Source organism: Canis lupus, chromosome 19, assembly GCF_048164855.1.
Source record: "Canis lupus baileyi chromosome 19, mCanLup2.hap1, whole genome shotgun sequence".
NCBI lineage: Eukaryota > Metazoa > Chordata > Mammalia > Carnivora > Canidae > Canis > Canis lupus.
The window spans coordinates 24,485,950-24,511,357 of NC_132856.1; the positions used below are offsets into that span (position 1 = coordinate 24,485,950).

The 25,408-nt window shown below is 38.2% G+C and overlaps 1 protein-coding gene across 3 annotated transcripts in view; it reads left to right on the forward strand.

Annotated features, from left to right (window-relative positions):
* The window catches only part of TAFA4 (TAFA chemokine like family member 4), a 173,509-nt gene that overhangs the window by 126,897 nt on the left and 21,204 nt on the right, over positions 1-25,408 (forward strand). For all 3 annotated transcript variants that reach the window (XM_072785453.1, XM_072785450.1, XM_072785452.1), the window contains exon 4: positions 18,808-18,963. In XM_072785453.1, coding sequence (XP_072641554.1) covers positions 18,808-18,963 — 156 coding nt within the window. The remainder of the gene's footprint in view (positions 1-18,807; positions 18,964-25,408) is intronic.

A 25,408-nucleotide genomic window follows, 5' to 3' on the forward strand; every position in this document is an offset into this window, starting at 1 on the left:
CAATTCTTGTTTATTCCAAATATCGTCTTCCTTGGTGTCATTTTTCAGAGATGATCACTATTATCAGCAGTGGTATATTGTACTAGGTTTTTTTCTGGTATTTCAAAACATGTTATCACCAACTTTTTCCTGGGTGGCCACAAATGTCACTATCCTTACAGCATTTAAATTGCATAACCCACACAAGTAACCCTATCTTTACCCCTATTTGGGCATCATTTTTAAAGCCATCATGTTTTTAGGAGGGAGCCATTTTTGATAGTGTTTATCTCAAGAGTTTTATTAAAAGCAAACAAAATAAAAAAAAATAAAAACTAACAATAATGAAAATGCAGGATATAAAAAGTTTGGCATTTGAATGGGATTATATTTGAACCTTTTTCTTAAATGAGTCTGAGTTCCTGACTAGCCAAGAGGACAAACGCACAGTCTCCTAAAGGGAAATATTTCTTGGGTTTCCATGATATTGAGGTTCTACTGGCTCAGGTTGATAGGCCATTCATACAGCTTTAATGTAGCAACTGTTTTCTGGTATTAATGGGGGCTATATATGAAAAAGAAGACTAAAAGGATTAACTCCTACAAAAAAGAATTTATTGGCAACTTTGGAGATCCAATCATGAATGAGTTGTGTTCTCTGCCTTCTTGAAGCTTATAGTCTAAGAGAAGGTGCTCAGGAAAAAAATAATAAATATCATAAGCCCAACATTCAGTGAGATTTCCACTTCTGTCTTGAAGGTTTTAAGAAGAGTTTTTAGCCAATGTTCTAGTAAGGATTTATTGTGTATATATTGTGATGACTTAAGGATATCTGAAAGTGCTGCACGTAAAGATAGATTTATTTTTTACTTGAAAATAACCTGTGTCATGGAAAAAAACTTACTTAAAATAGCAAACTGACAGATATTTAGACATAGTTATCAACTGTAAGGAGTCACTTCTTATGTGTATATACATCTGTGTGTGTGTATATATGTTGTGTGTGTGTGTATGTATATATATATGCATATAAGGATACAACTAGAAATGTCAGATGCTATGAGATATGGCTCTGGAAATCATTTGGCTGGTTAGGATTTCAAAATATATGATTAAATTTACCAAATTAATATATTGGTATATTATTGAGTCCCAACTGCTTTCCCTCTTTATGTCCCTAGTTCTACTCTCCAGCTGCAATTATTTTCTTTTGTATCTTAGATTTTCTATTAACACCATATTTCTAAACAATACTGTGATTTATTGATTCATCAATTTTATATTTTTTAAAAAGATTTTTTATTTATTTATTCATGAGAGACCTAGGGAGAGGGAGAGAGAAGCAGGTGCCTTGCAGGGAGCCTGATGTGGGACTCAATCCCGGAACTCTAGGATCATGCCCTGAGCCAAAGAACGACCTCAAATGCTGAGCCACCCAGGAGTCCCATCAATTTTAGATCTTATTATTAACCCTCTATTATTATAAGTAAAGATTATATTGCTTTCCTTGGACAGTTTTACTGTTTCTGTTTTGTTTATTGACATGTATAAATGTTTTTAGCTTATGCATCATATCAGATTCTCTCCTGTTCTAGGGGTCTTCTGCATTCTGGCTAGCTGAAAAACTGACCCTGTGGGTTTGTTTAACTAATCTGTTGGATTGAATTTATTTTCCCATGTCTCTCTCTTTCTAACTTTATTCCTTTATTATGTTACAGCATACCCCCTTGTAAATTCTTTTTTTTCCCCTGTAAATTCTTAAATAATAATTGGGTTCGTGAAAATTAAAGTTTGAAGGGATGTCTGGAATACATTTTGTTTCACACTTTATTGATAGTTGTGTTTGATATAGAAATTTTCCTTTATATTTTTGAAAGCATGATTCCTTTGGTTTTTAGCATATACAGTGCTGGTTTTAAGAAGTCTAATAAAATTGTTTCATTTCCTTTTCTGCATGTTAATGTTTCCTATCCTAGCTTCTCAAAGTTCTTACCATTTTTTTAGGTATGTTTTTGTTGTTATCTTAAAAAGTTTGTTTTGTGATAGTGTGTGTCATGGTGTTGGTTTGCTCTTTATTCTGTGTTTCTAGGCACTAACTGGATTCAAGTTATTCATTCTTCTGATCTTGAACACATTTTTTTGGGGAGGTGATATTCTCACTGTGCTTTTTGTTATTGTTGTCCTCTATCTCTAGGATAGGATTTGGGGCCACTGGATTATTTCTCTAAGTATTTCCTGTATGGTTTCATTCTTTCCATCTCTCACTCTCTCTCTCTCTCTCTCTCTCGAATTTTCTGAGAAATTTTCTTTGGGAAAATTATTGATTTTGCTATTTAAAAATTCTTTTTTTAATAGATATTTATTTATTTATTCATGAGAGACACAGAGAGAGAGAGAGGCAGAGACACAGGCAGAGAGAGAAACAGGGTCCATGCAGGGAGCCCAAGATGGGACTTGATCCTGGGTCTCCAGGATCATGCCCTGGGCTGAAGGTGGCACTAAACCACTGAGCCACCCAGGCTGCCCTATTTAAAAATTCTTAAGAGTGTTTCTTATTCCTAATGTTTTATCATACTATTTTTATTATCCTATTACCTGGATTTGAGATGTGGTTTTGTTTTGTTTGGTTATTTTTTGAATATTTGATGGATGACTTTGTGACTTTACTTTTTGTCAAACATTTAATGAGTAGTGTGTATGTGTGTATGTATACTCCATAAATATGGGATTTCATATATATTTATATAAAAACTAATAAGGGAATATGTACAATGGCATATATATACACACACACATAAATATACACATACTGATACATAGTAAATATTCATCTATTCATCTCCTCCTCTTCCTCTTTTTTTTTTTTTGGTCATACAACTACTATTAGTACTCTTAGGTCTTTGTTCCTTGCATTAATTCTCTGCCCTCTCATTTTATTATTTCACTTTTTTAAGTCTTTTTCATATTAGAAAATTTCTCCAAATCTTGTACACTTACCTCTTGAACTGTGCAAGAGTTAGGGGCACCAACCACTGTGCAGTGTATAACTTTTGATTCCTACAAAAACTTAATTACTAATAGCCTATTGTTTACTGGAAGCTTACTGATAACATAAACAGTCTAATTAACACATATTTTATATGTTACATTGTATTATATAGCATATACTTTGAAGAAAGGAAGCTAGAGAAAAAAATCTTGTTAAAAAATCAAAAGAGAAAACATATTTACTGTACTTTATTTATTTTTAAGATTTTATTTATCTATTCATCAGAGACACAGAGAAAGAGGCAGAGACATAGGCAGAGGGAGACATGGGGTCCCCACAGGGAGCCCAATAGAGGACTTGATCCCAGGGCCCCAGGATCACACCCTGAACCAAAGGCAGATGCTCAACCCCTGAGCCACCCAGGTGCCCCTGTACTGTATTTATTAAAAAAAAAAAAAAAAATCCAGGTGTAAGTGGACCCAGGCTGTTCAAACCTGTGTTGTTCCAAGGTCAGTTGTGCCTCCTTAGGGAATGGTGGAATCTGAATATGGATAGGGTTTAGTGACTAGTGGACTTTGAGTATACTGATGCTTCAGCCCATGCCTTGAAGGATCTTTTTTGAGGCCCTGGGAAATGAATCAGTCTCATCCTCTCAATATCTACTTCTGCCCGTCTGTCACTCACTGCTAATCCACCTGCTTTCCATCTTCCAGAAGACTATTAAATGTCTCTTAGCTGCTGGTACCTCCACTTTCCTTTCTTTGCTTTTGTGAGTTTGGGTCTTTTGTATTCCTTTACTATAGTTTTAGTGGGGTCCTAGGAAAGAGAGATCAACAAAGGCGTTCTTTCACCATCTTTAACTGGAATTAAGAAATTCACAACATCTCCTGAAAATTGGTTCTGCTAAGTGCTGTTAAGAACAGATTGATAGCGCCATGTCAGGGTAATTTTCTACTTTAATTCTAGGCTTAGGTATTTAATGGCATGTATAATATGTCAACAAAAATAATGTCTATAAAAGAGAGTTTAAATAACACCTAAAATATTATTTAGGGTATGATAAAAACACGATGTAATTTCTTGCTGGAGTCTATTTCAGTTAGAAGTAAAAATAGAACAAAATTTCCTAAGGGAAAATGTCAAAAATACGTATGTACATTTTATATGTTATGTGTACAAATAGAAGCTTATCACCAATTTCTACATTATATGTGCATAGATTTATTTTTGTCTACTGAGATGGTTCTGCGCACAAATTTAGTTGAACAAATAAGAAATCTATCCACCTGTGTACAAAATGTTATTGAAATCACAAATGCAGAAATTGAAAGGGACTTGCAGGGACTAAAACGAGTCCTTTCATTTTTATCTTTTTCTCATTTGCCTTTAACTTTATTTTATATGTATAGCTTTTTAAACATGTTCTTTGAACACAGCAATTTCACTTGTCCTCCCTTCCTCTTTCTTTCCTTCCTTCCTTCAACCTTAACTTAGCTTCCCCCCCTACGTGTGTGTGTGTGTATGTCTGTGCATGTGCATACACACCCATGCTAGGTAAGAGGGAGAGGCTGTCAGGGGCTCAGAGGAGAGACCCAAGTGAAGTGTAATGTGTGCTCTCTGCTTCATCTGTTACCTCTAACTCGAGAGGCTTTTTGCAATCTCTTCTACGTCTCTGCAATTACGTTACCCTTTCAGAAGAAAAGTGTTTGGTCTAATCTACTGGGCACGGGGAGGCACTTCATTTGATTTCCTGTCCCCTAGTGGTCCTGCTGAGTCTGAAACCTGTAAAAGTACTAGGCAGTAGTAAACCCAGAAGCCCAAGAAATAGACACTAGAGTGTCCAGTATAGTCCTATGCAGTAGGGCCTGGAATCATGACTCACATCATTGGGAATACCTGAAGGTGGCTCCAACTGGTTTCTAATGGGAGAACTCAGGGTTTAAGAAGGTGCTGGATGAATATTTGTGGGGAAATTAAGGGATTCATGTGCCAGGATGGAAAAAAATAAAACAAGGATTGCTATCTCATATCTCAAATTCAATGAATATCAGTTGGGTAAGGGGCCTTGCAATGCTGGTTTTTTGCTCCTAGAAGGCACTTATTTTTTCCTTATTCTGCGAAGTCTAGTTTTCAAAAAATGAATTGCATCCAAATTTTTATATTTCTTTCTAGATCTTCCCAGTTTAATACTTGTTTAGTTTATAATAATAGCAGTAATAATAGTAGCAATGTGGCACTCTCTATATGACCTTTATGGTCACATCAAAACTCTGAAAGTTTGTTATTTTGCAGATATGGAAACAAAGGCAAAGGGAAGTGAAGCCACATGTTGAAAGCCTCACAGAATAGAGAAATGGAAGAGTAGCTATTTAAACAGAGGCACCTGGGGTCTTTATCTCTATAATGCTTTCTAGTTATTTCTTGTAATGTTGGTTTACCTCCATCTATGCCCCAACCCCAACTTCTTCTTTGGAAACCTTTAAAATCTAAAGAAAGGTTGAAAGGAGAGTACACTGAACATCTTTATATCCCTTGCAAGAGTTACCACCTGTTACATCCAATCATATTAGAATTCCCCATTAAAAATCTGCCTATCTTGCCTTTTTTTTCTGAAGTAAGCAGCAAACTACATGTATTTCCTAAGAACAAGACCATTTTCCAATATGGTCTGGAGTTGTAGTAATCTGTGTTGCTGTAAACTAAGGCAGATGGGGGCCAGAGCCCCAACAGCAGTTGAGGGCAAAGATCATGTCTTTTATCTGACATTTCCCAATGCTCTGGAATGAATTGTAGAAAGCTGTGCCCCATTTTTATGGGACACACACCTGTACACATGCACACATGGAGAGAGACATTTTCAGGAACATGAGTGATCCTGAAAGATTTGTTTTGCCCAGTCATGTTGTTGGTGTAATACCCCTTGGAATGAAGCACATCACCTTTTCTCATTCTGTAAAATTAGAATTAATAAGTTGACTCGGGCCACTATTACAAAATACTGGAGCCTGGGTGGCTTAAACGTCAGAAATTTATTTTCTCATAGTTCTAGGAACCAGAAGTCCAAGATCCACTTATCAGCAAATTTGTTTTCTGGTGAGAACTTTCTTCCTGGTGCGCAGATAGCTACTTTTTCCCTGTCACATCACATAGCCTTATCTCTGTGCCTGGATGGAGAGGGGGGCACCTGTCTGGTAGTTCTTCTTCTTACAAAGACACCAAAGTCTTTCCAGATTAGGTTCCTGCCCTTAAGACTTCATTTAACCTTAATTACCTTCAAAAGGCCTTATCTAGGGATGCCTGGGTAGCACAGCAGTTGAATGTCTGCCTTCAGCTCAGGTTGTGATCCCAGGACCCTGGGATCAAATCCTGCATTGGGCTCCCCACAGTGAGCCTGCTTCTCCCTCTGCCTATGTCTCTGCCTCTCTGTCTGTGTTTCTCATGAATAAATAAATAAAATCTTAAAAGAAGAGAAAATGCCTTATCTACAAATATGGTCACTCAGAGTTTAGGGCTTCCACACTGAATTTTTTTTTTTGTTAAGAGCTACTCTCACAGTTATGAGGTGTTACCTCATTCTGGTTTCAATTTGTTTTTTTGTTTGCTTTTATTTTTTCTTAATTAGTTTTTTTTCATTTGTTTTTATTGAAGTTCAATTTGCCAGCATATAGTATAACACCCAGTGCTCATCCCATCAAGTGCCCTCCTCCGTGCCTGTCATCTAGTTACCCCAACCCCATGCGCACCTCCCCTTGCACAACCCTTTGTTTATTTCCCAGAGTTAGGAGTCTCTCATGGTTTGTCTCCCTCTCTAATTTTTCCCACTCAGTTCCCCTCCTTTCCCTTGTAATCCCTTTCATTATTTTGGTTTCAATTTGCATTTACCTAATGACATTTAACATCTTTTCATGTGTCTGTTTGCCATCTGCATGTCTTCTTAGAAGAAATGTAAACTCAGATCCTCTGCTGATTTTTTTAAGTGTGTGTGTGTGTTTAATTGTTGAGCTGTAGGAGTTCTTTATGTATTTTGCATACTTGCATTTTATCAGATATGTAGTTTGCAAATATCTTTTCCCATTCCATTAGGTTGCCTTATCATTTGATGATGGTTTCCTTTGCTATGCAGAAGCTGTTTATTTGATGTAGTCTCATTTGTTTATTTTTCCCTTGCCTTTGGAGTCACAAAGATGTTCCTGAGATTGATTTTTTTTTTTTTTTTTTTTTTTTTTACTTATGATAGTCACACAGAGAGAGAGAGGCAGAGACACAGGCAGAGAGAGAAACAGGCTCCATGCACCGGGAGCCCGACGTGGGATTCGATCCCGGGTCTCCAGGATCGCGCCCTGGGCCAAAGGCAGGCGCCAAACCGCTGCGCCACCCAGGGATCCCCTCCTGAGATTGATTTTAAGGAACTTACTTCCCATTTTTTCTTAGAGGAATTTTATGGTTTCAGGTTTTCCATTGAAGTGTAATCTATTCTAAATTAATTTTGTGTATGGTATAAATAGTAGTCTAGTTTCATTTTTTTTGTATGTGCCAGTTTTTGCAACACCATTTATTGAACAGACTTTTTTCTCTCTTGTATGTTATTGGCTCCTTCTTATAGATTGTCCTTATATATGTTTATGTGTTTATACGTTCTTAGTTCTTTTCCATTGATCCATTTGTTTCTATTGCCAGTACCATATTATTTTGATTAGTATAGTTTTGTGGTATAGTTTAAAATCAGGGAGCCTGATACCTCCAATTTTCTTTCTCCAGCCAAATTGGTTTGGCTGTTTGGGGCCTTTTGCAGTTCCATATACATTTTAGAATTATTTGTTTTGCTTCTGTGAAAAGCCATTGATGTTTTGGTTAAGTATTGCATTTAAACTGATTTCTTAGGGCAAAACAGACATTTTAACAATATTTTTCCAGTCCATGAGCAAAGTATATTTTCCCTTTTATTTGTATTGTTTTCAATTTCTTTCATCACCATCTTAAAGTTTTCAGTGTACATGTTTTTCAGCTCCTTGGTTAAATTTATTCCTAGGTATTATATTCTTTTTGATACAATTGTAAATGGTATTGTTTTCTTTCTTTTTTTTTTTTTTTTGGTATTGTTTTCTTAATTTTTCTTTCTGCTAGTTTGCTTTTAGTGTATAGGAATGTGCAAATTTTTGTATATTGATTTTATATACTGCAAATTCAGCGAATTCATTTATTAGTTCCAGTAGGTTTTTGGTGTTTTCTAAATATAGTATGTCATTTGCAAATAGTGAGTTGTTATTTTATTTTATTTTTTTTCTGATTTGGATGCCTTTAATTTCTTTTTCTTGCATAATCACTTTGACTAAGACTTAAAATACTGTGTTGAATAAAAATGGAAAAAGTGGTCTTCCTTGTCTTCTAGATCTTAGATGAAAGGCTTTTGTCTTTTCATCACTGAATATGATATTAGCTGTAGGGCTGTTATAAATGACCTTTATTATGTTGATGTATGTTCCCTCTATACTCACTTGGTTGAGACTTTATCATAAATGGATGTTGAATTTTATCAAATGTTTTTCTGTATCTTCTGAGATCATATAGTTTTTATCTCTCATTTTATTAATGTGATATATAGATTGATTTGCAGATGTTGAACCATCCTTGCATCACTGGATTAAATCCCACTTGATTGTGGTGTATGATTCTTTTAATATATTGTTGAATTGGGTATGCTAGTACTTTGCTGAGGTTTCTTGCATCTATAGTCATTAAGAATGTTGACCTGTAATTTTTGTGTGTGTTTGGTATCCTTGTTTGGTTTTGGTATCAGGATTGTGCTGGCCTCATAGAATGTTTTTAGAAGCTTTACCCACTTTTAGTTTTTAGAAGAGTTTGAGAAGAATAGGTATTTTTCTTTGAGTGTTTGGTAGAATTTACCAGTGAAGACATCTGGTCCTGGTCTTTTGTTTGTTAGGAGGTATTTGATTAGTGTTTCAATTTCCTTATTAGTGTATTGGTCTTTTCAGATTTTCTGTTTCTTCCTAAATCAATCTTGGAAGACTGTGTTTTTTGAAACTTATCCATTTCTTCTCGGTTGTCCAGTTTGAAGGCAGTTGTTCATAGTATTCTCTTGATACTTTTTATTTCTGTGGTCTCAGTTATAACTTTGCCTCTTTCATTTCTGATTTTGAGGCCCTTTTTATTTTTAGTTTGGCTGCATGTTTGTCAATGGATCACTCATCTTTTAAATTATATTTTTAGTCTAGATTTCATTTATTTTAACTTTGATTTTTAGTATTTCCATCCCTCTACTAATTTTGGATTTTGCTTGTTTTTGTTTGTTTGTTTTGTTTTTGTCTAGGTCCCTTAGGTGTAAAGTTGGATTTTTTAATTTGAGATTTTTCCCATTTCTTGAGGTAGTCCTACATTGTTATGAACTTCCTTCTTAGAAACCACTTTTGCTGCATCCCAAAGATTTTGGTATGTCATATTTTTGTTTTCATTTGTCTCTAGGTCTTCTTTTCCTATTTCTTTTTGTTCAATGACCCACTGATTGTTCAGTTTTCTTTTTGTAATTAATTTCTAGTTTCATACCATTATGGTCAAATAAGATGCTTGATATTGTTGCAGTTTTCTTGAATTTATTGAGACTTGTTTTGTGGCCTAACATGTGATATATCCTGGAGAATGTTCCATTTGCACTTGAATAGAATGTGTATTCAGCTGCTTTTGGATGGAATGTTCTATTTATTCCACCTGGTCTAATGTGTCATTTAAGGCTAATGTTTCCTTACTGATTTTTTAATCTGGATAATTTATGTATTGATGTAAGTGGAGTGCTCAAGTGCCCTACTATTATTCTATAATTGTCAGTTTTTCCCCCTATGTCTGTTGATATTTGCTGTAAATACTTGGGTGCACTTATGTTGGGTGGATGGGTCTGTCCCCTGGCTCATTGTTGGGGTACATCAGCAACTGCTTCTTTGCATTTGTGGGTGGGGCTTTCAGTGGGTACACCCACTAGTACTAGCAAGTTAGAGGGAGAATTCCAAAATGACACCCATTCAGTGCCAATATTAGGAAAAATAGACTGAGATCACAAAAGTGGCTCCCACCAGTGTCTCAGTTTCTGTAGACAGTCCTTGCTGTCTCCTGCCTCTCCAGCAGATGCTCTAAAATGAGTAAATGGATCTCTTTTATCTAGGGCTTTTCATATTGGTGTTTTTGAGCTGGTTTCTAGGTCAAGTGATTCTGCACATGAGCTCCTTCACACAATTTTTCCATTTTGTAGTTTTATAGCTCTTCTGAACATAATCCCCATCGATTTTCAGAGCCTGGTATTTTGGGGGCTTGTCTATCCTATGCAAGATCTAAGAGTTGGGATGCCTAATGTGAAGCTTGAATCCTGTGCTTCTCAAGGAAAAGTTTCATACCTTTGTAATCCTTCCCAGTTGTGACTCACTGAGGCTGGGATGTTTTTTTTTTCCTGGTGAGTCCATGTCTCTGCCTCTTCCTATCTCATTGCTGTCCTTTTATCCTTTGTTGTGGAGGCTCTCTTCATTAAATTTTTAGGTTCCTTTTAGAGGGAATTATTCCATATGTAGATATAGATTTGTTGTGTCTGTGAGGATGTGGTTCCAGATCTTGCTATGGCACCATCTTGAACCCAGCCCTTTGCCCCCTCACATTCATTTTTGCTTCTTTTTAGGCCACTGGCTACCTTATCTCTTCTTACATACTCAACATGTAAGTGATCCTTTTTTTTTAATAGTCTGGCTACTATTCTTCTTTTGGGGATTTTATCCAGTGTCATGACTTGAAATACTAGTCCATATTACAGTGGTGAGTAACTGTCCACCTTAAAGCCAGACTACAAACTCTCATCTTTTTTTAAGAAAAAACTGGCGTCAACTGCCATGGATTTTTATAAGATCCATTTGCCTTTCTGGGAGCAGAAAGAGCCAGTGCAGCCCCAGGAGGGGCACTGAGTCACACCAGGGCTCTCTGTGGCTGAGAATCCATAGAGCTTTGGCATCCTACCCTGGGGAACCCCACGACCAGCCATCTGTAGCCATCTGCACATACCTCCAAGGCAGTCCAGCACCACCTTCCAGAGCCCTTGGCTGTTTAGCAGAACTTGCTCTATCCACAGTCAGCTCCTTTTCCATTCTGTTCTGCTGGGGGTGGGGTGGGGGTGTCTAAACCTCTTCCTGACAGAAGAGAGGACCAAGACCCCAGAGCCTCCAGCTCAGGCACCAGCATCTACACCGGCTCCGCTGTGGGTTCCCTGCAGTGAGATTGGGAAGCCCCAGGAGGAAGATCCAGAAAGCACTTTTTGGCTGACTTGTGCTGGAGTCTGCTACAGGACAGAGTTCACAGGAGGCCTGTGGGGCAGGCCAAGAGGGGCAGGGGCTCTTTTTCATTTCTTCCTCAGCTGGTTACTCAGGGTTCATCATGGCCTTTCTAATAAACTTGCAGTTGAGTTGAAAAAAAAAAAAAAAAAAAAAAAAAACTGAACTCCAGACTCAAATGTCTAACTGCCTATTTGACCTTTCCCAGTTAAAATTTAATTGGCATCTAAAATTTAACAACCTAGCTCCTAGTTTTCCTCTCATTTATTTAAGGACAACCCCACCTTTTTCAGTGTTCAAGTCAATAAGTTTAGGGTCAATATTGACTCCTCTCTTCTTCTCACATCCTAAATTTAACCCATCACCAAAACCTGCCACTTCTACCTTCTAAGTAAATCCAGAACCCAACATTTGGAATGTTGTGGCAGATGCTATGTCCCTGCTTTCATCCTTGCTCTTCTTCGGTCTGTTCTGATCATAGTAGGTCTTTTAAAAATGTAGGCCAGATGAGGTCATTCTAAGTTCATCATTTCTAAGGGCTTCCCATACCCTTGTGAGTAAAAGCCCAAGCCCCAACAGTGACCCATGAGGCCCTCTGTAATCTGCCCATTTACCCTCCATTATCTTTCTGGCATCATCTATTCATTTTTTCCTTCTCTCACATAGCTCCAGCTATAAGGGCCTCTTTCCCTCTGATACCTGCAGGACTTATTTTCTTACTGCTTTAATTTCTCACTCAAATGTTACTAGTTTCTTAGGCCCTCCCTATTTTATTTTATTTTTATTTTATTTTTAATTTTTATTTATTTATGATAGTCACAGAGAGAGAGAGAGAGAGGCAGAGACATAGGCAGAGGGAGAAGCAGGCTCCATGCACCGGGAGCCCGACGTGGGATTTGATCCCTGGTCTCCAGGATCTAAACTGCTGCACCACCCAGGGATCCCGGCCCTCCCTATTTTAAATTGTACCTTTCCTTGTATTTCTTTCTTCACTAAAATATGAAAAATCCCCGAGGAAGAGAATTTTTGGGGGCCTATTTTGTTCAGCATTGTTTCCATGTGCCAGTACAGAGTAAATACTCAACAAATACTTATTGAATAAATATGTCAACAAAAAACTGTCATTTATTCAACATCTTTGGTTTTTCAAGTCATTCACTGTGTTCATTAAGCACTTTAAAATTCATAACCATCATGTGAGGTAGATAATAAACTACTTATATATGAGAAAGAGTGAGAGGCTCAGTGGAATTTCCCAAGTCTGTAAGTTGGCATGCTAGCTCAGCAGTTCTGACTCCAAGGCCGTTGCTCCCTCTTTTGTTAGCAGAAGGTAAGGGAGGCCATTTCCTCTTTGGGAGTACTGTGAGATACTTTGTTTGGTGTCTCTACCTGTTGATACCAAAGGCCATCTCTCTTCTTACTTATTTATTTATTTATTTTGCCATCTCTCTTCTTTACTGCTCTGTCCTCAACTCCAGCAGAGGGCCTGGCACATTGTATGAGCCCAGGAGATATTTGTTTCCACAAGTAAGTTAGTTACCAGAATTGTCCAGCTGGAGGGTCCCATGGCTACCATAGTTTTACATCTATACTGTGACCTATCCCTTTTTGACTGAAAGCCAACTTGGGGCAGGTATAGGGGGAGAAAGTTGAGCATTATAAGAAAACCATAACCAGGAATAGGCCTGTTTTCCAAAAGCAATGACTAGGCACTACCAATTGTCTGCTTTCATTTTGGGAATTATTTTCAGCTTTCTCTTGCCTCTGTTGTGCTGTCAGAGAGAGAAAGGCTGAGAATGCCATAGAGAAAAACCACACTCAAATAAAATAAATGCCTTCTAAGAAGATCACTGGAGTGTGAGGCTTCCTTTTAAGGGTGTATATTCTTGAGCTGAACAGGAGGAGGAAGGGGAGAAGGGATTTGAACAAAAGGGAAAGGATCCAAGGGAAATAATAGCATGAAGTCACCCTAATCTGATGCCTCCCCGACTCTCTATCAGCTTTCAAGTAGTTTCGATGGAAGAACTCCTATTGCAAATGAGGTTTTGTATTTTATCTCTTTAACAATGGAATGACCCTGACCTGCACTGGGACAAATGGGCACTTCCTTTGTTGTTTGCAACTTTTCTTAAAAATATATTTAATCTGAAAAAAAAAAAGATAAGTGTTTAAACAATTTACTCTCTAGATAAAGTTAATTCATCTTTTATAGCCATCCCAAAGTAATAAATTATTGTTTTGTGAATTATCATCATGCGTTTAATGATGTCCACATTAACTTCAGGTGAGTGAGGAGCTAGGTATCTTACCTTTTATAGTCTTGCCAATATTTTAAGTCACCATTTTTTGAAAAAAAAAAATGCAACCTGATTGCATGGTCAAAAGTGTAGAAGGGAATCAAAGAACAATTTTAAGTTTCCCCACCTACATGTCTCCAAGAGCACTGATAACTGTGTCTTGTACATAGTACACTGTATCGAATTATTGGTTAAATAAATAGAAGTAAATATCCTCCCTTGTACCTACCCAGACAAAACTGGAAGGGAAATGGCCTAGCAGCTGACAGAGATAAGGAGACGGCATAAAGAGAATAGTGTTTTGTTTTCTGTTTGACCAGTTTTGCTTCAGAGAGCAGCTTTACTTTGGGATAACTTAGTCTTACTATCTCAATTCACACTTTGAAACTGTAAGGTAAATCCCATATGAGAAGTTTGAGCTACAATCTCTCACTCTCAATACTTCTGTGTATTTAGCTTTAGTTTTCAAGATGGATGCCCAACCGAAATGTTTCCTGCTGGGAACATTGAAATAAGAGATGTATCTTTGTTTTAATTGAATTTACTTGCAGTGGCCACTCTTTGGTACTAATCTTATTGAACAAGGATCCCTCCTGTACCTTTCCAGAGAACTAAGTTTACCATGAAAGCCTTTAATTTCTTGTCTCTTTTAAAAGATTTCGTTTTTTCCCCCACCTAGCAGGTAACTATATAGTTCTGTGATGTTTATGGTGGTTAATTTTATATAACAACTTGCCTGGGTCTTGGGGCGCCCAATTTGATTAAACATTATTGTGTGGTTTTTTAAGGTTGTTTTGGATGAGTTTAGCATTTGAATTAATAGATTGAGTAGATTATGTAAAAAAAAAAATAGATTGAGTAGGGAAAATTGCCCTCCTTACTGTGAGTAGGCCTCATCCAATTAGCTGAAGGCCTCAGTAGAACAAAAAGACTGACCTTGCCCTGAATAAGAGAGTATTCATCCTGATTTTGGATTGGGACATTAGTCTTTTCCTGCCTTTGCAAACTGAAATGTCAACTCTTGCTGAGTCTTGCGCCTGCCAGTCTTTGAACTAGAATAACAACATTCGCTCTCATGGGTCTCAAGCCTTTGGACCAGACGGGAACTGAACTCTTGGCTTCCCTGAGTCTCCATCTTGCTGACTCAGTCTTGGGAATTTTCAGCTTCCGTAATCACATGTGCCAGTTTCTTATAATCTCCTTATGTTTATACATCTGCTTTGTGTTGGTTCTTTCTCTTCGGAGAACCCTAATACATGATGAACTGCTCAAGCCAAGTATATATTTTGTGATTTCTGTGTATAGTAGCCCACAATTCCTGTCTTCCGCCATCATTCCTTGAGCAATTTGAAGTACTTGTTTCTGAATACTTACCTCCTGGGTCAGGAACTACAGATTACAAAGAAATGAGGCACATTGTTATTCAAAGACCACAGTCCAGTCTCAACAGTCCACAAATGACTAGAAATAGTGCCTGTATGGAGTCCCCTGCACACTGTCATCATGTAGGAAAGTTGTTTTTCTGTGGGAAACTTAGCCATGTCTTGTGATTTGCTGAGAGGTGGGTGGGGAATGCCATTTGGCTCCAGTTAGTGAGATATTGGCTACTGCCTTTCTCTGCATTCTATGACCATATAGACACTGCCTGGGTTTGCATCTATCCTCTTTAGTTTCTAGTTGTGTGACCTTGGGCAAATTAGTGTGTGTACATTTTGTTAAATGTACAAAAGGAAGAAAAATGGTACCTACATTGTAGCATTTTTAAAGATCACATAGGAGAGTATTTGTAAAGGATTTAAAATAGTGCCTGCAACCTACCCTGTTTTATCAAATCTAAGATGCCATCAACTATGAGATACACTGCTATTTTGTGTATTTCTCAGAAAGAAAAGCATTGCCAATTACAATGATAAGATGCTATCAGTTGTGAGACCTGAAATGTTTAAAGATGAGAAAAGCATGTATCTTAAAAATCAATGCGGTCCTATAGTCAGTGTTATATAAGTGAATAAAATCCTAGACCATTGCAGGTTGATTACTCAGAGACAAATTTGAGGAGGAAGAAAATCTGTTTGCATTTGTGGATGGTTATCTAAATAGCAAAATTCTAAGCCAACTACAATATTGGTGAATGTCGCAACCATTTCTCAACTATTCTGTTACTAAAATGCATTTCTTTTATTTTCTTAATGAAGTGTAGTGCTGCCTTCATGACCCCCCAGGGTCATTTAAAACCTAATTAATGTACATGGCTGATATATCAACTGAATATGTGTGTGTCCCCCCACCCACCCAATTCATAGGTATGACTATATGACTATATTTGGAGACTGAGTCTGTGAGGAAGAAGTCAAGGTGAAATGAGGTCATAAGGGTGGCACCCTGATCTGGGAGAGCTAGTAATTTTCTGGAGAAAAAAAAGAAAGGAGGAGACAGCAGGGCACTCTGTTCTGCCACGTCATGACAGAGAAGACAGTTTGTTGCAGGCCAAGAAGAGAGCTCTCACCAGGAACTCAATTGGCTGGCACCTTGATCTGCTGTTTAAGCTGCCCAGCCTGTGGTCCTTCATTGTGGCCACTGGGCAAACTGTGACAGTGGCCAACAGGGAGGGGAAGGTGCTTTTGGAGGACTGAGGATGAATTCACTGTGGCCCTCCCCTCCATGGCTAGTCATTCAGGGGACGTTTGACCTGAAGGTGCTCACCTACAACTGTAAACCAGAGACATGGTCTCCTGCTGAACTCTTCCCAGTCCTTGTCGTTCTGCTTACTCAGCACCAAATACCTGTATTACGTTCCCAACATTGTAATTACAATTCATTTTTATTTATTTTTTACAACTGTATGCAACTACCTGTGGGAAATCAGCACTCTGGTTGTGTACATTTATTAAGGGTTATAGTTTTAATCACTTTATGCTTTCTTCTTTAGGAGATTGAAAACTTTCTCTCATGACGGTGGTTTGATTCTCTGGGTACTGGTTCCATGCTTTTATGTGTTTTCACAAATGAAACTTTGCCTTACTGTTTGTTCTTGCCAGTAATTGAATCTTGCTCCCACCCACATTTTAATACAGTATGCAAAGAAAGGGCTAGAAAATTTTCAGAATACAGAGGTGGTTTTGTGGGAGGGCTCGATTTATCGATGAAAATATTCCATAATTCAGATTTTTTAAACTGGTTTTGTGATTTGAAGTACATGCAACAAACAACAGAAACCAAGCAAAGTATTAGCCCCTGGGAATCTTTGGGGAAACCTGTTTTAATGAGTAGATGAGATATTTATTTGTCAATAGTGTATGTGAAAATTGAGGGTGCTCATGGGTGCTTCAAAAGGTTGTGTTTTATTTTTATTTATTTAAGATTTATTAAGATAAGAGAGAGAATTTTATTTAAGATTTTATTTTATTAAGATTTGAGAGAGAGAGAGCGAGCACAGAGGGAGAGGGAGAAGCAGATTCCCTACTAGCAGGATCCTAATACTTTATGGGACCTTGAGATCCTGACCTGAGCCAAAGGCAGATGTTTAACTGACCGAGCCACACAGGTGCCCCACATTGTATTTTATTAATAATTTCTAAACTTTGCCTGCACAATCTTGTTTACATAATTTTTATCAGAGCAGAGGTAAGTCTCTTCAATCCTGATAGAGCCAGATTTGGTTTATTAGTTATCTATTGCTGTGTAACAAATTGGCCCAAACCTTATTAGAAGCTTAAAACCATCAACATATATTACTTCACACAGTCTGTCAGCATCAGAAATTTGGGAATTTCTTCGCTGGGTGGTCCTGCTTCAGGGTTATCAGATTGCAGTTCAGCAGTTGGCTGGGGTTGGAGTCTTTGAAGACTTGACCAGGGCCGTTGGACCCACTAACAGACATTCTACAAAATAAATGGCATGTATTTTTTTTAAAATGTCAAGAAGGATAAAGGCTGAAAAATGCTTTCTGATTAAAGAAGGCTAAAGAAATGTGACAATGAAATACAATGTGGGTCCTTGAATCCTGAAAAAAGGGGAATAATGTCTATAAAGGACATTATTAGGACAACTGGCAAACCTGCAGATTATGTAATAGCTTTATATAATAGCATTGTATCAGTGTTAAATGTCCTGATTTTGATAATTATGTAGGAGAATGCTTTTGATCTTAGGAAATACCCACTGAAGTGTTACCAAAGGGTCAAGGGATATCATATCTGCAAGTTACTCTCGAATGGCTCAGAAAGATACATGAAAGAGAGTGAATGACAAGACAAATAGGGTCACATGTTAACAATAGTGAATCTGGGTAAAAGATGTTATTGCTGCTGTGACAAATCACTGCAAATATAGTGGCTTTTTCTGTAGGTCAGAAGTCTGACACAGTTTGACTGGATTCCCTGCTCAGCATCTGACCTCTGGGTTAAAATCAAGGTGTCAGCAGGCCTGTATTCTTTTACGGAGGGCCTGGGAAAGAATCTGCTTCAACCTGTATTCATTTTGTTGGCTGAACTTGGTTTCTTGTGGTTGTAGGACTGAAGTCCCCATTTCCTTGCCTTCTGACTGCTCTATCTTTAAGCCAGCAGGGTGTTTCAAGTTCCCCTCATGTTTTGTTTTCTTTTAAGATTTTACTTATTTATTCATGAGAGACCCAGAGAGAGGCAGGGACACAGGCAGAGGGAGAAGCAGGCTCCTTGATGTAGGACTCAATCCCGGGACTCTGGGATCACTACCGGAGCCAAAGGCAGATGCTCAACCACTGAGTCACCCAGGTGCCTGCCCCCCCCCCCCCACCATGTTTTCAATCTGACTTTCCCTTCTGCTCCATTTCTCTGCTTTTAAGAGCTTACGGGAGCACATTAGCTCGATCTGGACAATCCAGGATAATTTCCTTTTCTTAAAATTAACCAGTTAGTGATTTAAATTATATCCACAAAATCTCTTTTGCCATATAAGTCACATAACATAGCTGTGGGTGTGATGCCAGGGGTTAAAGGTCCTGGAGGCTGAATTTCTGTCTAACACAGGATCACAGGAATTTTTTGCACTATTCTTAACATCTTTATATACATACATACATGTGTGTGTGTGTGTGTGTATAAAATTATATCTAAACAAAAAGTTACAGAGATTCCTAGGCATGGTACAAGAAGCTGGAAGATATAGTCATGGCATTGTTCACATACTTGGTAGCTTCATTTTTTCCTAACAATACTGGGTCTGTTTCTTTCCCCCTTTATCCCAGGTCACCACCAAATCAAGCAAGGGACCTGTGAGGTGGTCGCTGTGCACAGGTGCTGTAACAAGAACCGCATAGAAGAGCGATCACAAACAGTCAAGTGCTCCTGCTTCCCAGGACAGGTTGCTGGCACAACTCGGGCTCAGCCTTCTTGTGTTGAAGGTAAGACTTTTTCTGGTCAGTTTCTTTAATATTGCAAAAGTACCTCAAACTACCAAGAACCTCCTTGCTTTACTGTCTTTGCAACTCAAAGAAAACTAGGCTGCTTCTGGGTTAGTGTTGTTCCAAAAGCGAACATCATTGTAACTCCGCGCACTGCTTGGTGAATAAGGTAAGTTATTAATGATATTTCTCAAGGGGTCCCAATGGGGAGTTCTATTACTAGACAATCAGGAAGATATGCTTTTGATTCTTTTTTTTTCTTCCCCGGCTGTCTCTCCAAAACTTATCCATCAAAGCAGTTGCTTCCCTAGATATACTTTTCCTCCCTGATTTCAAGCTCTCAGCTCAAAAGCGATTAGCTGCTTATTTTTTTGACCTTTTTTAAGGTTACAGATTAATATTCTCTTTATATCTAATTTGCTATTTTAGCAAGCATTTATAAAACATCTTCTTTGGAGCAATTTCCCTGAGAATAGTTTGGGGATCACATGTCATTTATTTGTGGTCTCCAAAACCCCAAGCTGAGTACTGTGCCAAAGGATTTTTTTTTTTAATGAATGAATGTTGATGGGTTGTAGGTAGAGGCCTGAGATGGATTTCTTTTGATGCCCTTGGCTTCTTCTAGCACACACCTTGTTAGAAATAAGTTATCAATCCCCAGGAGAACGGGTACATGAGGTTAAGCCCTGTAGCAGTTTCTCTACAGTGGCATGAAAACTCCTGAAAATGAATGCTCCCAGTCTTATTTGATGCATGTCTCAAGGTCAGCCGTTAAAATACACATATACATTTTTAACTCCAGAATTGCACAATCAAGAATAATAATCGACTGACCCATATCCCGCCTCCCCAATCAAACACAGGCACAAATTTATGGTCGGATGGTCACTAGTTAAAGCTGGAAAGTGGATATGGCCAACTTACCATTTACAGTTCCTCACAGAAACCCTGGGGGCCGAATGCATTGCCGAATTCAGATTTTTTAAAGGTAGCCTAGTATGTACAGCATCTATTCCCTAACAAACCTAATGTCTTTTCCAGTTGTATGCTATTGTCACAGATGCTAGTATTCCTACAGTGAAATATGTAGAATATTCTTGCAGAACGAGATAGGGCAAGGTGAAGAAGCTCATGTTAATTCAAATCAGGTTTTGCACCCATCATATAGAACTCCTGTCCATTTTCTGAGCATTTGGGATTTGGGTATAACAGATAAAGGATTGTGGATCTATAAAAGAAGATGAACGTCTTTAACATTTGAAAAAAAAAGATATTTAAAAGAAATTTGCTAAGTTCCTATCTTTCCCACTGAGACAGTTCAGCATGTTTATTTTCTCCATCAACTGAATCCAAACTGTACCTATTTTGCCTCCTTGGTCTGTCTCAAGATTCTCTGTGCCACGGCCACCTGCTGTCTAGGGGCTCACGTTACATTTTGCCAACCTTACTACTCCTGTCTCTCATTTTCTACCCTGCAGCCTTCTACAAAAGCAGAACTCATCATGACACTCTTGTATTTAAAACCACACTTCAGTGACTTCCCACTGTCTTTAAAATAAAATCCAAATTCTTTACCATGGCTTATTAAACTTTGCATAGTCTGACTCTGTCTCCCTCCTCTTTCAGCTACACTCCCGACGTCCAAGGGGGCTCCTTTATGTTCCCTTTTATCTCTGCACTTCTCCTATGTCCTTTGCCTGAATCATTGCCTTCTTCCCCACAACACACATTTTGTCTACTTGATTGCAACTTTCCTTCCATAGCTGCTGTATGCTCCTGTATCTCCCTGTACTTCCAGGTCATGGCATGTATCCCATTCTGTTTTAAGATCTTTTTGAGTGTGTGCCTTCCCATTAGTCTGCAGGTTGCTTGAGGATGGGAACTGGATCTCTCATTTCTCTTAATGCCCCACCTTCCCTTCCTCCCTCGCATTGGCTGGTGCATGAATGACTTTGAGCATGGTAGAGAACCGATTCGTATTCAGTAATCACAGATTGTTTTCAAATTAGTGGTAACAACTGTGTTTCCTTGCTCTATAGATTTTAAACTTCTTCAAGAACTTATGAATTATGACATACTGTATCCAGCATCAAATCTTTAGATCTAAAAAGTCTTACACATTTATCTCAGAGCACTTCTTTCGGTATCTGGAAAGCATAGAGATGGCATGACAATTATATTTAGTATCTTTCTCTTAGTAAAGAAGATATTAATACCTTACTCTCCTGTAGCTTGTTTTTAATTCTTGTATACATTTATTATATGGACCAAATCCCCTTTGTGCACCACTGTCAAAATAACTACAAAAATGTCAATACTTTTTTTTTCGTATATTTGTGTATTTAAGATAGGTCTCCAGAAAATATGGCACATTTCAGTATGAATGTGTTTTACCCAAATGGTATCACATTGAATATTTCTTAATCCAACCTATCAATATTAGGTTGTGGAGATCTTCGTGTGCAGTACATAGTGACCTATTGTTTATTTTTAATTGCTCCACACCATTCCATTGTATGGATAGGCTATAATTTGTTTAGCCATTCCTTTACTGAAGGACATTGCAGTTATGTCTGAGACAAGACAGACTCATAGGCTAACTAAATGATTTCCTCAGTGTTACAGGATCAGTAAGTGATAGAGGTCAATAATTTGGTGTCTGAGCCGAGTCTGTGTAGTGGAAGGTTCCGTGATGATGTACATATTCTTTCTGTATATCTCTTAGCTATGTGTTGATGCACACATGTCCAGTATGATTGGTAACCACTAAACACGTGGCTATTGAGCATTGGAGGAGTGACTGGCATGCATTTAGATTGAAGTGGGAACCTGTGACTAAGCATCCCTGTTGGACAGTGCAGGATCAGCTTCCTATACATATGTAACTTATGAGTACTACATTTGCAGCCAGAGAATACCCAAACTCTGAAGGATAGGATTGTGATTGTATCTTAATAATTGTATCCCCTGCACTTAGGCTGGCAAACAGTAGGTGTCCAATAAATGTTTATTGGGCCGAAGTCACAGAGGAGGTCTAGGAAGTTGTAGTTTAGACTCTAGTTATGATGTGTGCTTTCCTATCCCCCTGATCTTCTATTCCTTATCTGAATGTTTCCATTAGGGCTTTTTAGCTTTATCCCATAATAATCTTTATCCCACAATAATTATGCAGTATCATGCTGCTAGTTGGCTTATGGAAAGACCTAGTCTCTCCTGCTATGTTCCTGTTATCTTATTTGTCAATAAGAATGTGGAGAGGATCTAAAATATAAAATTCACTTAAATTTACATTTAAATTAAAACAAAGGCAAGAAGACATTGGAGCAGGGCACTAATTAATGTTAGCACAGAAAGTGGCATATACTTATGCATTTCTGCTAATCCACAGCAGAGATGCTTATCTAGTGTTTTCATTGCTTTTCTATAAAAATCATAGTTTTTATTAGTTAAAAAGGGAGAAAAATCAGCTGTTTTTTTGTTTTGTTTTTCGTTATAATTAACTTATAAAATCCTCTTGTGGAGTACAGCCACATTTCAATACTACATTTCAGATTTGGGAGGAGGGGCGGGGAATTACTTGATTAAAGCCATGGTTACTAGGGTCCTAAAACAGACAACTGTGTAGCTGGTAACCATGTTCCCTTTTGAATCTTCGACTGGTATAGATACAAGGCTGTTTAATGACATGAACTGTATTCTACACATTTATCAAAATACCACTCTTCAGAGATAATGCTGAATGGTTTATGATAAAAGGAGATAAATGTGTAATACGACAAGGCTTCATTTATTTCGTTAGAGTGACTGCTTTCTAACTATTGGGTTTAAAAAAGGCTGATAAAGGCTGAGGAATGGGAGGCAGCTGCTTTTTGAAACCATTTGTTTTCTTTTGATGATGGTTGAATTTGTTTTCTGAGATGTTGGAAGCCACTTGGTTAGGGTTGAGGGTTCCTGTGCGTACTGCAGACAACTTACGTGGTTTCACAGGCTGTGTGATGAGGTAGGGAGTCTGTCTTCAAGATGCAGCCTTACAAAGTTGTATAATTGGGTATGTTCTCTGTGCCACTTAAAAGAGCAAGCGGTTTTTTGAGCTTTTCCCTGTGGCGGTCGGGTGAATGACAGAAAGATGTACTTTACCAAAGAACTGGGGGAGATGAAAGGACAGGCACCTTTTGCATATGTTGGTTCATTGAGTTTTAATTCAGTGCATTGTGCCTGGAATGTCGTAGATGCTGGGGAATAGGATGCTAATTAGCCTCAGGTCCTACTTTCCAAAAAAGAACTCTAGGAAATGAAGGTACAGGAAGAGAGAGCAGAGAAGGGGTCAGGGATGATATCCTATGAGAACCATTGGGTCTGGTTTTACCAGGCAGGAGGGAACCAAGTGGTAGAGTCGGGTAAAGCGTGTGAGAATGAGTGGGGGCAACTGTGGGAATTAGAAATGTCTCGGTCAGGATCTGAAGTGGTCGAAGATGAGGCTGGAGACTCCTCCTGGTCGAAGATGAGGCTGGAGACTCCTCCAGAGCCTTCACTGTTGGAAATTTTCCATCAGCTCAAACTTGAGGATGTAATTCCTACATTCTGGGAGAGTGGATGAAAGAGAATATGCCAGTAAGAAAGGGTATTAAGTGAGCAAAGGTCTTATCAAATACCCTACAATTGCTGAAAAGGAAAAATGTGATCTCTGAATTTGACAGGTCAGGTAGGTTGTCAGCATAGGCTTCTGGGTGAGCCCTGGAGTAGCCAGGATTTGTGTGTGGGAGCGAGAGTAGTGAGACTGAGCCAGAGAAAACGAGATTCAGAGAGAGAATATGCAAATTTTTGACTTGTAGGATTGCCCACAGTGCAGGCTCCAGGAGGGCATATAAGGAATAGAGCTGGCATTGTGTTTACTCTGTAGTAAGGATTACGAGGTCTGCTGAACTAGCTCAGCCTCCCATTTTGAGCTGAGTATATCTCCATGACCATAGATCAATGTTTCTTACCCAGGGGTGATTTTGGCTACTCTGAGGGACATTTGATGATGTCTGGAGCCATTTCGGGTTGTTATACTGGGGGAGAGGGTGCTACTGGCATTTAGTGGCTAGAGGCCTGGAATGCTGGTCACTGTGTTAGAGTGTGCAGTGTATACCCCTACCATCAGGAATTAGCAAGTCTTTAATGTGCTAAGGTCAAGAAACTCTGCCTTTCAGGTAGATCAGGGCCTGGCAGGGTTGTATTTCTGTGAGCTCACACTTTGTGGAGAAGACAAACCTAGATCTATCTATCCACAGGCTCACTCAGTAGTCTGTATACTTTGTGGAAATAACAATATCTTGTTATGTGTGAAGTGTGTGAACAAGTAAGAATCCTTTAGCAAAAAATCATGTTCTCGGGACTGCTTTTTTCCATGTTACCTGGGTCAGGGTGGAATGGCTTCTTTTCTTGAAATCACAAAATATAAATTAGCAGGTCTTTTCCCCTGCCTATATTTAAAGTTAACATTAAAGAAAGGTTTATTAACTTTAAGCCATTTGTTAATTTGCAAAGAGCATCTTGAAATAACGTTAAGAGCAAAACAGCTAAAGTATATTAAAATCTCAGAGCATATTTTTTTGTGATTGTTTCCATTTTTAAGACAGTGTATATATTCTAGGAAGATGTGTTCTTCATCTTTCTGTCTGTAGTTTCAGTGTAAAAATACACTTTTCTTTAGAAAAGCCTTAACTCTGTAAATGCAACTAAACTGAATCAAAAAATGAAAGACCAGCTCCCAAGAAGTGAGCCTGTTTATTTGTTAGTCTTACTCGAAAGTGGGTTTATAGAAATAGCTATATGAATACACATTGTGTTTTATTTCATGGAGTAATATTTAATTGGGACAAGGGATAGAAAAAAAAATCTCCATCTATTTTATACAACAGAGAGAACAGAAAATGCACCAGGAACAAGATAGCTAATTGGTCCCATTACATTTTCACCTAGAAAACAACATTACAGAAAACACAAGTCACTACCATAAAACCAGAGCTTCACTATTTTTTTTTTCCCTTCCTTTCTGCATAAAACTAGAAATTCATTACAGGTTGGCAGCTTGAAGATAGGGATGTTTTGTATTTTCCCAAGTCAGAAAGGCATGAGGCTTTCTAAAGAATTTTTATTTTAAAAATAGAAGTGACAAGACACTTTCTCATCTCATGTATATTATGGTATTTTGTAACAGGATAAAATAGATACCTCCTACAAACTTATTTTCCTATGGAGACAAGGCTCAGTTAAGTGGGCAGATGTTCTCAAGAGTTATTTTATAAAATCCTACTTCTGGGTCCTTTGTCTCAGCTCAAAGCCTAGCTCAGTAGGCACACGAAGCTTGAACTCTGGGGCTATTTAATCACCTTATGCACTGGTGGGTGAAACCCTCGATTGGTTCTCACCTTCTCACCTTAGCTGCAAGGTCCTTAGTCAG